This window comes from Hetaerina americana, unplaced genomic scaffold (genome assembly GCF_022747635.1).
Source record: "Hetaerina americana unplaced genomic scaffold, ioHetAmer1.1.p SCAF_4, whole genome shotgun sequence".
In the NCBI taxonomy this organism is placed as follows: domain Eukaryota; kingdom Metazoa; phylum Arthropoda; class Insecta; order Odonata; family Calopterygidae; genus Hetaerina; species Hetaerina americana.
Window position 1 is genome coordinate 81,560,875 of NW_027286985.1, and position 14,944 is coordinate 81,575,818.

At 41.3% G+C, this 14,944-nt stretch overlaps 1 protein-coding gene across 1 annotated transcript in view; it reads left to right on the forward strand.

Annotated features, from left to right (window-relative positions):
- LOC139692485 (POU domain, class 6, transcription factor 2-like) overlaps positions 1 to 14,944 on the forward strand; it is a 242,594-nt gene that overhangs the window by 196,523 nt on the left and 31,127 nt on the right. The window contains exon 3 of the mRNA XM_071590703.1: positions 11,820 to 12,339. Within this exon, the coding sequence (XP_071446804.1) occupies positions 11,820 to 12,339 (520 nt within the window). The remainder of the gene's footprint in view (positions 1 to 11,819; positions 12,340 to 14,944) is intronic.

The following is a 14,944-nucleotide window of genomic DNA, read 5'->3' on the forward strand; positions in this document are numbered from 1 at the left end:
CCATCCCCATCCACTCGCGTCCTTCCCCCCGAAACCACTTCCCCCTTCCCGTTCCCCCTCCAGCCACACATCCTCCACCCCGCACATGTCCCGTTGCCAATTTTCTCGCAGAATGGCTAACTCCACCTCCTCATTCGTCCATCCACCCCCTCCCGACACGCACACATTCGATACCCTCTCTCCTCCCCGTCAACCGCTCTACCCTCCCCCGTCCCATCCCTCCCTCCCAACTCTCCAGTCCGTCACATCTCTCCGCCCGCCCACACGTGAGCGTGTACAACCTCGGCATCCGAAGAAATCTCGTTTGCACCGCCAATACCTACCGTGACGTCGCGCGTTCGGCGAAGAAAAACTCTCCCCGAGGTCCGTTCGGTTCGGCTCGAATATAATTAGGCGTGGCATCGCGCACCCTTTTCCCTTTCCGAGTTCGTTGGCCTCCCGCGTTTCCCCTTCGATGCGTGATGTCATGTTTTCGGGGGTGATCCGAATGGATTTTGAGAGAGTCGAAGGAAGGGAAAAAATAAGACCGTCGGAGAATGACGTTCCTTCAGTAGTAGAATTTGGCCGCGAAAACTTCGTGCCGACATAATTAACTGGCATAGGTACAAATGATATTCGTTTATAAATATTGAACTACTAATTAGTTCTACTAGTATTGTCAGTGGGTATATCGATTCTGGAGTTGGTTCGGTGCAGCTCAATACCCTAGTCTCCTATCTGCCAGCCTGCCTTCCTTCTTTCCTTACACGTATGCATACGTAAGTTCCTTAAGTTTCATGTATGCTAAATACATGGCATCATTTTTTTATTTCTCCGCATACACTTATTTTTCTTCGGTCGTCTTTTACAAAAGAGCGAACTAACTTAGTTAAAGTTAAGAATATTAAGATAAGAAGTTAAATGCTGCTCGCTATAGCGTTTCCCATTTAATTTAGATTCCAAAGAGTTAACATTTCGTAACAAATAGTATGCATATATGAACATTGATTCTCAATTTTTATAAAGATGGAAACCAAACCAGTCATATTCTCAGCATTATTTTATTTTTGTTTTACCAAGTCAATAACGATAATTATTCAAATAAGCATAACGGTGAAGTATGTCGGGAAAAGACATCCATTTTGACGTACAGTCCCGACTCCATATTGATCCCAGCGAATGAATGGGCTTCCCTATTGAGCAGATTTCCCTTTCCTGAGGATGTCCAGCTGTCACGGTTGCGTCTCGCTGCCGTTGCGGAACCCACGCTTACACCTCACATAACACCAGGGCTCCGTGGGAAACCCTAATCTGATCAGGCCATTTGGGAAACGCTGATCTGCGATGATCAGGACTTGCTTAATGGGAGTTGTCGTGGGAGATGCGTGTGACTGCTGCTGGCGCTATTTCGAGTGTGCGTGTGGGGGAGGAGATCGGGAGGACAGTGTGTGGTGAGAGAAACCGACCGTCGGCATTAGATGAATATTCACGAAATGCGCCTGGGCTCCGCAGTGTAACGTTCCATTAAACGGAAGAAGCACTCTATTTTAAGAGTTTTTGAACGTCATCAAGGCCATCATCGCGATGCTACCGAAAAATTCAACAATCGAACCCGCATTTTCACTGAGAAAAGCCAGAAGATTGGTCATGGAGAACTGAATTCTTCATTCAGATCCCAGGAACAGATACCTCGCAGTATATTTCTGAACGTAGGTATAGTAGTATTCTGAACTTGGTTCTTCGGCTTAGAGCCAAGTCCTAGTTCAAAAAACTTGACACTTGAAAATGTGAGATTAGGAGTTTTTAGTTATGTAATGTGGTCACGATCAGTAGTTATAATGTGTGTTATGAATGTACAGTACACTGGTATTGAAATTGCAATTGAGCATTGTACCCTTTTTCTGTTGAGTACATAGCATATTATGTAGAAATATACGAGTAAATTCTCTGTCGAATTTTCTTTTTTTTCTTCGAAATGAAATTAGGCCGATAACTCTTGGATTCACCAATGTCTGAAAGGTGGGCTCTTGGATTTCATGGAGATGAGTTCAAGATTCCAAGAGATAATCTTAATATCAAAACCATTGCATAAATACACCGTGCATCGATTGCCTATTCCTTACTATGGCTTATCTTTATAACTTAAGCGTCTTATTAGGACAGGAAGCACAAATAAATAATCCCTTCAAGATGGTTCCTTTTCTGTCCTTCTCTAAAGAGATCTCGTTTCCAAAGTAAACAGAAATTTGACTAAAAACGGATTACAAAACTTATGACAGACAATTTCCGCGAATCTTTTCCCAAATTATTTATTTTCCGAAAAGGTTACTGAGGAAACATCATGGCAGATGTGACAGTACGAGAAGCAAGGTGAGAGTCGTTGGGATTGTGGCGGAATACTAAAATGAGCGTGGGATATTAACAAAACTCCGTATATTCAACCACAAAAATCCTGAACCTAATAATTTGCATGCAATAATAAAGTCGTCATTCAGTATATAAGTTGGAGGAATGGCCACCAAACTGGGAGTCAGGAGAGTTTAAGATTATTGTCAATTTCCGGAAGTCTGTCGTAGGGTCCGGGACAGCTGACGACGCTATATGAGACGGATTAATAAGATAGAAATGAATTCATGTAAATATTTAATCTAATTGGAGATCATACCCGTAACCGATACCACCACCACCATGGCAGACGCTCGCACAGGTTGTTTGGGGGAAGAGGACCCGCACTATGTACACCCGTTCGGCGATTCACCGGAAAAATGGCCAATGGTCGCAATAGGTAGGAAGTGTTTAGGTTTCCCACCAAAGCTATGACGAAAATTTAATCACCGTTCACTTAAAAATTAATATTGCGTCGTATTATTTGACTGATGGTGTTCCTGTTATGTGAAACTAATTCCTATGAGCGAACTCCTATTCATTGACAGTGTAACCTTCCCAAAAGGCTGACAGCCTCGTGCACACGGGCGGGGAATATTTTCTTCGCTTGATTGGCCTTAACTTTAAAATATACATGCATACATTTCAAATACAACCTATTGAAATTGTGATCAAGCTTGCTGTTTTAGCAAAGGAATGAGTATTCTGTATTTCTTGAAACAAATCCTTTCGATCTGATTGTGAGCGTCACCTGCTCTTCTTTACTTCATCTACATCTACATCAATACCCTGCAAGCCACCAAAAAGGTGTGTGGCAGGGGGTGCAGCACCAGGAAAATGTTTTACTTCCCTCGGGTGTTCTACTGCAAAGGGCAAGCTTCGTTTCGACAGCGGTTTTTTAATGGGAACCATACGGTTGGCAGTCACTATTTAGGAGAACAAGATCCGTGAGAGGATCCGTCTCGCTATTTTATGTAAGGGCTCAATTCTATTTGGCGTACATGCTTATTATTTGGCAATAGTGAATCAATTGGCAATAGCATACCAAGATTACAAGAACAAAATCAACTCTGGCGGGATCTATGATAAATTATTTAAAGGAATTAAATATACAAAGGTATGTTCATAATTTATTTTCTACCAAATTGGCAATCCTTTCGAAAAGTTACTGTTGAACATCAGAAGAGGACCGCTGATTTTTTTTAAACAGTACCCTATTGTACCGAACTATATAATCACAGCTGTAAAACTGATACTAATAATACTTACCGTCGTTTGCTGATGACAACGTGCTTATTACGTTTCACGTAATTATTTCAATCTGTAAAAGCTTGCTGAATAAATGTTCTACCCTTATTGCGCTCATTGTTTCGACGCCAGGGTTCTCAATTTCGCCAGACTCAGGAACGTTCCCCTCCTTCCTCCTCCCTAGGCAATCCAAGCGCCCTCCCACCCCCGTCGCAACCTCCCCGATTGTATGACTCGTAATCGCTGAGTTGGCTAAATAATGTCCGTGTCTTTTGTCCGGGCTCGTGAAAGGAGAATAAAGATCGAGTGGGGCTCGAGGGGGGGGGGGGTTGAAACGGCGCGGAAAGGGCCGGCAAAGAGGGGGAGGGGCGGGAGGGGATGAGGTGGCAGAGGGGGGAGGAGGCTGCGCGGAGGGGGGGGGGGTGGAGTAGGGAGGTGAGTGGAACAGGGGCCAGTGAGCTGAATGTTAAACAGTGGTTAGTTACTCCCCGCTACCTACTTCTTCGGTGCGCTCGGCTTAAAAACCAATCGGGATTCCCCTCGCCCGACTTTTTAACATTCGACCCACGGATCGCTCTAGTTGTCTCGGGGCGGAGAGAGAATGAAGATTTTTCCCCCTCTCCCATTCCCGCCCCTCCATCCGCCTGAATTTATTTCACTCTAATTTTTATTATTTTCTTTCCCTTTTTCCCTGCCGGACCGTGCCGTACATTTAAGTAGGCTTTTTAATTTCTCCCGCCGGGTAATTATGTGGCGCTTTTGAAGTTTATTTCGAGCGAAAAAGAGGAGGAAGAATCGGATGAAAATCGCTAGGCGCGAGCCGTATAAAATCTTGCCCGTCGTCCCCACGTCCGTGTCTACGATTTTCTCGGCGCCCGCCGTATTAATGGAGGCATCATGTTCGGGCTCAACTGCATCATGCGGAAATCTTCGGTGATTGTTTACGATCCTGACGATGCATGGGGGGTTTTACGAACTATTTCATATCTTGGAAGAACTGCGGTATCTACTCAAGAGGATTTATCCCTCCATCCAATATGCAGCATCATGTGACTATTTTTGAGTTAGCACAGTGTCAGCGGTAAGTTCCCATTCTGTGCATATATTATGTCACAATGAATTTGTCATTAGATGGCCAATAGATACGTACCTGTTCCATCCACGTGTCTAACTCTGCATTTTTACACATTGTAGCGAGCTTTGCTGTATGATTTTACATGATAATAACGATTTAGGTGGAAACGCTGGTGCTAAAATTCCATTAATCGAACCTTAGTTATAGTTATTCAGTTTAATTGCCCCACTTTTTAATGTTCTCTATGTTAACAAATATGCCTCAGTTCGTCTTAACGTCATCAGTGGTTGTCATTGAAGTCGTTGCTGAAAAAGAGCCAACGCGCCTTTCCAACGTGCATAGAAAAAGCTTTGTAATACAATCCGATGTCCTGGCTGAAGCATCATGTAGTATTCTAAAGCACACATCACCGTATGAAAGCGTCCTAAGCATCACATTCCAAAATATACTGAGTAAACGAACCGGGATGTAGGCACTGCTGGAAAAGATCTTTGAATTGAGTATGATTCCTTTAACATGAGGAAGAGTTCACTAATTCCATAGACGATAGAAATACTGATATGATGCAGATGTGATTTTAATTCCCCCTTCAATGCGAATTGAGTGAGGATTTTTATACATTCCAATAAAAATCCAGGCCCAACATTCTCCTTGGACGTCTCTACAAGTCTCTCTCATTTATCAGGTGGCATTCGTATGAAATTTCCGCGCTGTCTTTTACGCCGTTCTCGAAAATCAGGAATCTTTGTCATAGTTCCAAAGAAATAACCAGGTTTTCAGTTTCTAAACACACTCCTAAATGTATTGTTTAGTTTTCGGGGTCATGTTCTCTGAAATTTTAACAGTTAATCAGTGCTGCAATATTTATAATCAAGATAAGTATCCATATGCTAAAACTTAAACGGTTCGTAAAGAAATAGCATCTTTGAGAAACGGGTGGCAGTAAATTTCACAGGATCTCTTCTGTAGGGAAGATTGGAAGTCCAGAAGTCTCCGAAGTGAAGTTGGTACTATGATATGCGTCTGCTAGGTAGAGAGCTAAACAATTAATTGACTTCAAAACTGAATAATATGAAAACGTCATTAATTTCCTCAATAGTTTGTAATGTAAATTCCAATTATTCATTATTCACATCATCCATAGGGTGGAATGTTCGATGATTCTACTGCACAGCCACACAAACAACAGCTCTTATAATTTCAATTTATTTAACCAGCGATAAGTAGCGGGGATTTTCTAAAATCATAATTTCATTTCAAAGAGTTTCGGGGATTAAATACTTTGCATAATAAAATACCTTCAACCGTTTTACAAATAAGAACGTATTCGAATAAATATTGGATACGTAGAAGGAATAAAATGAAAAACCGAAATAATGATACTTAGTTTCCGTTGGGGCAATGAAATCGTGAATATATTCTTGCCATAACATTTTCAATTTTTTTAATTTTAAGAAGAATCTCAGCCGTTATTTCATGCTAGAGAATTGGCGTCTATTTTTTAACATCCTGCCTCTTGCAATTTGATTGTCCCTCTTCTTCCATGTTCTGAAGCCATCGGAACTTGGAATAATTCGAGAAAAAACAAAGCATTCTAGATTTCGGTTCCTCGCGCACGCGATTTATCCATTGCGATGATTGTACCACGCAGCGGGCAATGTGCGGTAGAATGTTGCCTCGATTCCCGAAGATATTCTCCTCCAATCTCCAAACACCTTCGGGCACTTACTGAATATCCCTGTCCACTTGTAGCGAGAGAATAAAACTTCTGAGAATTGAGCATACTTTATAGCCCATGCATGAAATTGACTTAATATCTATCCAGTTGTACCTTTTTTTATTGTTTCCCCGGCATGTACATACGTAAGTTATTTTTTCCGCGTGATTATTTGTGGCATAAATTATCACAATATAATGTTGAAGTCCGAGGTGAAAGTCGAAGACGAGGTATTCATACTAGCCTGAGAGTATTAACCATCGAGCTGACAAGGACGGAAATAATGTTCTTTCTGCTTTATAGACTTGCTCTGACTAAGCAATGAATCTTTGGGATAAAATGGTTTTCATTTTTTTATATTGATACAAGCGTTTTGAACTTGTCTTTATGGAAATGAAACAAGGCTCAATAAGTCTGGTGCATCTTGTGCTCGCCATCTAACTCGAAGGTACAAGACTTCTCTGGCATCTATGGCTTGAAGTTCGTGTTGCAACATTTCCATGATGACGACCTCTTTCATACGAACTGATTTAGCAAAATCTAGGCACCCATGACAAAGATCGTGCGTCGAGTTTCTGGTGACCGATCCTATGTCTTGAGAGTAGTAGAGTTCCCAGAATGCAGTATCTCTACTTCCTAGCCGAGGTGTTGGACTGGAAACTAAGAATAATAACGGCTACTAGTTTATTTAGCCCTTCGAGTCTTTGGATAGACTGCTGCCGTGACTCACTTAAAGCCCTCCACCGACTGAGTGGCGTTTACTTTTACACCTCATTGTTAGTAGTTTTTGATCTTGCGTTCTTCAACTTCTTGCTGGTTCTTCCATATTTTTCATATCTCTGGAAAGGCATTATTTCAAGGTAATGAGTGGCTAGGCCAGGAGAAGTCCTCATAATCCCCAGTTTAAATCACAATTGCCAAATTGGAGTTCCGTAAAGCGATGCATTTATTTTCAAGTAATATATTTATAAATTTCCTATATCGTCTACAGACTCTGTATCTCGTATAATGCTTGTAGAAGCCATTATTTGAATGACAATATATATATATATATATATATATATATATATATATATATATATATATATATATATATATATATATATATATATATATATATGTATATGTATATATCTTTTTTTAGCCAATCTTATAATCCACATTCTTTCTCACTTCGTACTTATCAATTACGATTTAAAACTCCAACCTATATCTTCAATCTTGTCTCGTTTACTTTAATATCTGTCTTTTTCCTACAGTTTCATCGAGTTATGCTACTAGATGGTTAATTGATTTTAATCCGTTAGCGATTGTTTTATTCTAATGAGCTAGGTTCGGAGATGCGGATTTGAAATGTTCTAAATATACTAGTTTAGGGAACGGACATCGTTTTTTGATAAATTTAATATTCCATGCCGCAATACGTAAAGAATACACTCAAAATTATTTTTCTTGGATAAAGTTGTTTCAGGAAATATTATCTTTGATGGAAATTGTAATTGCAAATGCTCAACAGTTGATGTGAACGCTATTAGATTTTTAATCACTTCACATTAGAGGTGCCAACAGCATGTTGGCACAAAAAATTATAATGCCTTTCTACCATCGTTTTAGTGAGCACTCATTTGAATTTTTTCACGTCATTAAACTCACGGATTTTTCTCTCTTTCTCAGTTCCTCTACGAAGTGTGCACTACGGACAATTTACTACCATTAAATTTTTGCGAAATCAATACGCAAAAACTTAGCCATAGGCTTCGCCAGCATAAAAAAATACCATTTTAGATGACTTGATTCTGAATCTTTGATTACATCCTCAGGAGGCAGAGCATTAACATAGCTCTCACTGAAAGAACTGGTCTCGCCGGTTCTTAATGTTTATGCCCCTGTGTTCCGTTCGAAAATCCCGTTTGCATTTGAACTCATTGGCCAAACTTATCATCCGGCCAGACTTTATATTTTCCACGCAAGTAATTGCTTTAACAGACTTGATTTAAACCCATTTACGAAAGATTTCGGTAATAATTTAAGAATAAGGTTTATATCTTGACGGCTAAGAGGCCTCTTTATCTCTCCGATCAGCACGAAGAAACGTCGCAATCGCTGTGTTCTATATGCTCGGTTGACTGCTTGAACTTAAATTAATTTTGTTTTCTCTATGAAATATGTGACAGTTCGATATTCAGCCGTATCCACGTGCATATCCGTTATACTACTACGACTTACATTAATATTTTATTCCTTGGAGTATCAACTCAGCCGTGTTCTGTTGATTCGATGACGAAACAATGAAATTTGCTGCGTAAAATCTTTCCACGCTCAATTTCCAAAGAATTAGTTTTGTTCTTCGTATTTCATTACATTTGCATTTAAGAAATGCTAATAGACCCGGCAAATACTTATTTTTCATATCTTCCAGTCTTGCTTCATTTTTCAAAACTAACTTCGAATTTATATTAATATAATTTATGGAAATTATAACGCTTTAATTTTCTTCTCTAATTTTCCCTGAGCCAGAAAATTTTACACCTTGCCTTTGATTTCCAGATTTTCTGGTTTTAAATCGACGAAGTACGCGTGTTGTTCACCGAAGTGCTCCAATTTTCAAGCGCTATATTCTCTTCCCTGCACTTTCGGGCGAAATTTTCCAAAAAATATGCCGACATTGAGAGCCGCCTGGGGTAGGCATAGGTCTTGGATCCCTTTTTATCCGTCAACTGCAACGCTGCTCTTGTAGTTAGGTATGCAGAATGATCAAGGTAAAAGAAAATATTCCCAACAGATAGTGGCTACTCCGAAAGCCAATAAATGCCAACATGATATTTATGCATTGCCATTTATGCTTGACAACCCCGCTCACATCACCGTCGAAGTGATTCTATTTACGTGCCCTATCTCTGAATATCTCGCGAATCTAATTTGTCGTTTTCATAACGATTCTTCCGCGTATCTGATGCAGCTGCACTTGATATGAAGTCAGTCGGGTTTGCGCGGCTTTGGTATATTCGATCGTCGTTCGGGCGGACGGCCTGGTCGGACACGGTGCTTTCGACGCGGGAGGACATCACGTCGCGACCAGAATCATCTTGTGAACTGCCCACGCACACCCACGGCAGAGCGATAAAGTAAAAAGAGCATGCGATGAGTGAATCTGCTCTGCCAAAGTGAATGGAGCAGATGCGGAGTAAACGCCTTCCCCCCCCCCACCCTCCGCTGAAAGACCAAGGTTTTCAAACATCTTCCAGGGCAACGTCCAAAGATCACGGCTTCTTGATCCCTACTTCCCTAACGTAGTAAATCCCGTGTCGTGGTAATTTTTATCAATTTTAGTGTTTTAAATGGTTGCCGTCCATTGATTGGTAACTCAAGAAAAGAGTCCCAACGCCTGGTCGCTTAGCCGTGATAACATTTATGTTAGGATTCATAATCGTAAATACGCGATTGGAGAATTCTTTTGGGCTAAGAACCGTGGTGAGAGTTTTTCTTCGTCGAAATAGTACCATACCTTCACTTTTGGACTCGTCTCTTCGAAAAGGTGCGTGCCATCTCAATCGCCGAATTTTTATCCTCGTTGTCGCACCGCGGGGAGAGAAATGCGCTTTCTTGCATTAGTGTTCCACCTTATATAAATGAAACCGTTTGGTCCTCCTTTCTACAGTCTACGGTAGTATGGTAACGGTTAAAAGTCGATTCTTGTCCTTGAAAAGTAGCGGCGATGAAATCTTTAACGTCTTGGGCGACACGGACGAAAAACTAGAAAGTACGGTTATATCTCCGCGGGTCCATAATTCCTGAGCAGGTGCGTGGGCGACAGAGTGCGTGTCTCCTGACATTTAGGTCACGTGTTCAAATGCCGAACTGGGGAAAGGGAGGGGAGGTCGAACCCAATGACGAAGCAACGACACACGCAAATTTCAATGTTCACCCACATCATCCTCCTCATTCTACCTTCCCCCTCCCCCAAAGTGAAATCCACAATAATGAAAGTCATATGAGATCGTGAAGAAGGATAATTTTCAGGAGTAGTTGTATCGACAGCTTTACTCGCTGCGATGAAAGTTGGCATTGTTAGAGTTATGCCTTGATGATTACGTAAATTAGTTCACCCCAGTCGCTTCTGTGGCTTGAAGTTCCCTGCGCATAAACAGCACCCAGGTGATAAATGTTTCCTCTTCGTATAATTAGCACGAGGGGTTGAGATTGGGATAAAGATAGGCTGTTTTTAACAGAGCGGAATTGCGTGTTTCCAATGAAGCGACTGCGTCGCCAGAAACTCACCCTTCTAGTGAATAGGAGTCAAGCCATCCTTTTCTTGTGCTGAAGAAATAAAAAATAGGCCTCTACGCATCCTTGGTAACCCCGTGGTCTAACGAAACCTAAGTTGCAAAGAAGACACAATTTCAGGTGGGGCAACTTTGGATGCCTTTGGGGAATGATGAGTTACACGATGAGTCGGAACGAAGCATTTGGAGGGAGGTGGAGGCCTTGGGCCCAACTCCGTTGCGACATATCTTGTTCAAAATAAGTAGAGTACAAAATGTCTTTGTGTATGCAAAATGTAGCTAGTTGAGAAAGGAGAGACGTGTCGCACTTGATACGTAGTGTTCCCAATTATATTTAAATGTCCACTCCATATTTAAGATCTCCCTACGTTTCAGGAGTCGATCCTTAAAAAATGTTTGATATTAACTTTTTGGATTTTTATTTTTGAGGCGATACTTATATCAAATTCTTCCTTGTCTAACAAATATAGGTGAACGTGATTTTTTTTCAAAACAGCGTTGATACGTATTCCGCAGTTTATTATTATATAGGATATTGGACCCAGCTATTCATGGAATAATGCAGCTTTACCAACAAAGAGAGGAAGGAACTAATGAATGTCCATTTAATACCATCGTGAAATGAATGCGCCGTTCAAATTGTATTTCTCATGGCATTCTTAAGGTTCAGCACATGGGGAGAAATGGCGATACTTATGACATTCTACCCTTATTGCCCTAACTACCTCTTTGTGCTCTCAATGCAGCAATAATAATCCGTTAGGCATCTTGGTTGAATCTATCCAGTCCTGTCCGAATTGCCAGTATGGTGGTATTCGTTCAGTTCATCAGCGTCTGGAGTGCATTGAAGTTCCTTATCAGATTCGCATGGTCCCTGAGGTACACACTACGTATTTCATACTTGAAGCTCAGAGCTGGGGTATTCGAAACAAATCATATCTCGGAATATAATTTTTATTGATATATTCCGGCCAAAACTTGGATTTTTTTCGGAATAGCGTTAAATATAGCAAACTTACCCATGTCCATGTGTATTTGCCATTTCCTTGATGACCCGAGGAGAGAGTTTCCTCCCTTGTCCTCGTGCCACCAGGGATTAATTTGGGTCTCTACCCTCTTCTCTTCCTCGCAGAGCCAGGACGAGAGCTCCTCGGACCAGAACCGCTCGCTGCCGCCGGAGCCGATCATCACGTTAGCGGAGGAAGACGACGATGAGGACGAGGACGAGGAAGAGGGCGGGGGTGGCGGCATGGGGGTCCACCACCACCACCACCGCGGCGGCGGCGGCGTAAGGGGGGGCGTTGGACCCCAGGGGACGGGCGGTGAGGAGGTTGGCGTCGGCGTGGGAGGAGCGGAGCGGAGGGTCCCGGCCCCCTCCGCTTCCCCCTCCTCCCTCTCCTCCGCCTCCTCCTGCTCGTCCTCGTCGTCGCTGCAGGTCGAAGCTGGCGCCGCCGCGAGGAGGCACCACGTCCACCGGCACCACCGGCACCGCCTATCTCACAAGCACCAGCTGCACCGCCTCCACCAGAAGCATCACCGCCTCTCGCCGCACCAGGAGCAGCTTCTGGCGATGGCTATGGAAGGCGGTGGAGCGGCGCTCAACGGCGGGAACGCCCTCGATGCCGCCAAAGCGGCGCAGATCAACGGCGCGGGTGAGGGACAAGAAATGCTATGACCGCAAAGATCTGTGCGGTATTTCGTTTCCAGTAAATTATCTTTTCACGCGGCGGCGTGGTGGCCTATAAGACAAAGCTTTTAACTGCTAACACTAGGTTCTCTGTTTCAATTCCGGGGTGACGTCTTTTGTCAATCCCATCAAATAGCCAAGCAGTATGATATCTGCTTACAGGAAACGTTTTTCAAGCTGTGTAATTTTTTGGTACCTGAGTTTCCACGCCGGAGAAAATTAAATGCCATTTCAAATTAAAAATATGTAAATTCTTTGTTAAGGAGTGCGATTTTATGCGGCACGGAAACTTGGTCGTTGAAGATGATAGGTGTATATTTTAGACTGTTTAGATGTAGTGCATGGAAAAGGATGGGAACGGTAATATGGGTGCAAGAAAAACGAATATGCGGCTCTGCATGGTGAGGAGGGAGGAGAGAGAATCATTGGAAAAAATCCAAAAAAGGTAGGAAAGGTGGATGAAGAGTTTTTGATAGATGCTGGAATGCTGAAGGCTGTGATAGATGGAAGAACGTTGAGAAAGCGAATTCGGAGGACGAAAAGGATAGGAATGTTGGATGAAATGAGGGGAGGTGTGTGGAATTGAAAAAGAGACATTTGTACTTGTAGTGTTGGGCGTCGCTTTGCCTTGTCAGGTGAGGCATACTAGAAATGTAGTTGTGTTCGGGTTGCGTTCGACTAAACCCTAACGTATCTTAAACAGTAGACTAGTATGATTTGAGTATCTTCACCTTTCAAACCAACCTCTGGGTTGATAATTATTACAGTACTTTGTGGGAAACTCAATGGTGGCATGGAAGAAAGGAGCTAAGCCCTTAACACGAATGTATGAATTTTCACTCCTCAAGACTTAGTTCGGGGTCTCCTATCAAAACCAAATGTCGGGTTGATAACCTTGGTTATCTTGAATATATAATATTCGAAATAATTACATTGGTTGTCCTTGATATAAAAATATGATGTTTTTTTAGAGTTCACTTCCCCATACTTCTATCCCTATTTTAAAAACGAACCCCAAGTTACAAGTAAAAGTAAATAATCAATTTTTCGTAATTTTACCAAGACAAGCGTACCAAATAGGCAGCTCCCTAATGCTGTGCACGTGTAATGAATTTCATAAAGAATAATCTTAATAGTATCATCTTTTCCTCTTACTAATTATCTCATAATTATTTTTTTCTCATTCCATAATCATTTCCAGGAAAATAATGTAATACTCTTACTACTTATAATTACATAATGTTTCCTTTCACTTACAATCTTGGACAATTTTCTCTCGCTTCCTAAGTTCAACTATAATGTTTTCTGCGGGAAAATGGATGACATACCGCGAATTTAATCTTTTACGATAAACTATCAAACATTAATCATATTGTGAATATTAGTAATAAAATTGCTTTTCGTAAATTTTCTCCTTTTTCTTTTTCTCTTTATAGATTATTGATAAAATGTAGACAGCTCTTTTACTTTTAATAATGATTCCCAAAATAAAAGTTCGTAGTCCTCATGTAAATGTCTTTTGACATATCGGGGCCAAAAAATCTCAATTACACTCGTACATGTTCTGACAGCGTCGGGACAATTAGTCAATATGTTTTGAGGGAATCTGAAAAAAATTGCGTTGAAGTGCCCAATTTGATTATTTCGTGAATTCAGTTCATGGTACACGTAATATTCTCGAAGTTCAATGATCGGCGTCATAGAGCGATAAACTTTATCTTAACGTATTTTGTTTTCTTCATACCAGTTAATATAAGGAAACCAAAAACCCGACCCTTAGTGCATTAGTCTCCTCACATTCTTTTTAATATTCCGCCAACATACCGTTGTGTGGATAACTCACATGGACATGATATTAATAATCTGGCATAGTATTAGACCTAGTTACGTAGAAAAAATGTGTGCATTAATACCGTGGATTTGAACCTGAATGATAATGAACCAGAAACTGAAAATAATTCCATAAAAGTACATTTTTGGAAACGAATAAATGTGCCGAGATGGTCTTTGGCTACCAAACAGACGTATCACGATGGTTTAAATGCGCCCTTTTATTGCCAGTCGACAGCGGAGGCTAAAATCGATCTTTTTATCATCTTCCTATTAATCAAGACCATTTAAGTATTCAGGAATGGGATCACCTGCATTGTATCAAAATTAACATTTCTCACGTTTAAAAATATCCTGTTATTCCTTATCGCTACTTCTGTTACTCGGATTAAATATTTATTTCTCAGTCTCCCTTTATATTTCCTGTAAAATGTTTTTATTTCCTCCCATGTCTTAAGCGAGCTACTTTGTTGTGTCCGATGACTTATATGGCTTCTTATTTTGGGTGATTTCTTAGCCTTTCTTCTCCGCTGACCTCTTCCCACACCTTCGTTCGTTATTCCAAATATCATACTACTAGGGTTCTAGTTTTTCTGAGTCTGTTAGCAACGAAAGAGAATTAGTTGTAATAAAATCTAGTGTAAAATCTTTGTGGATACATACGAGGACATTTCAATGTCAAAGCAACATCGTGACGCCTTGCTATCATTATGTACTTCAATCAGTTACCTGCGTCAGTG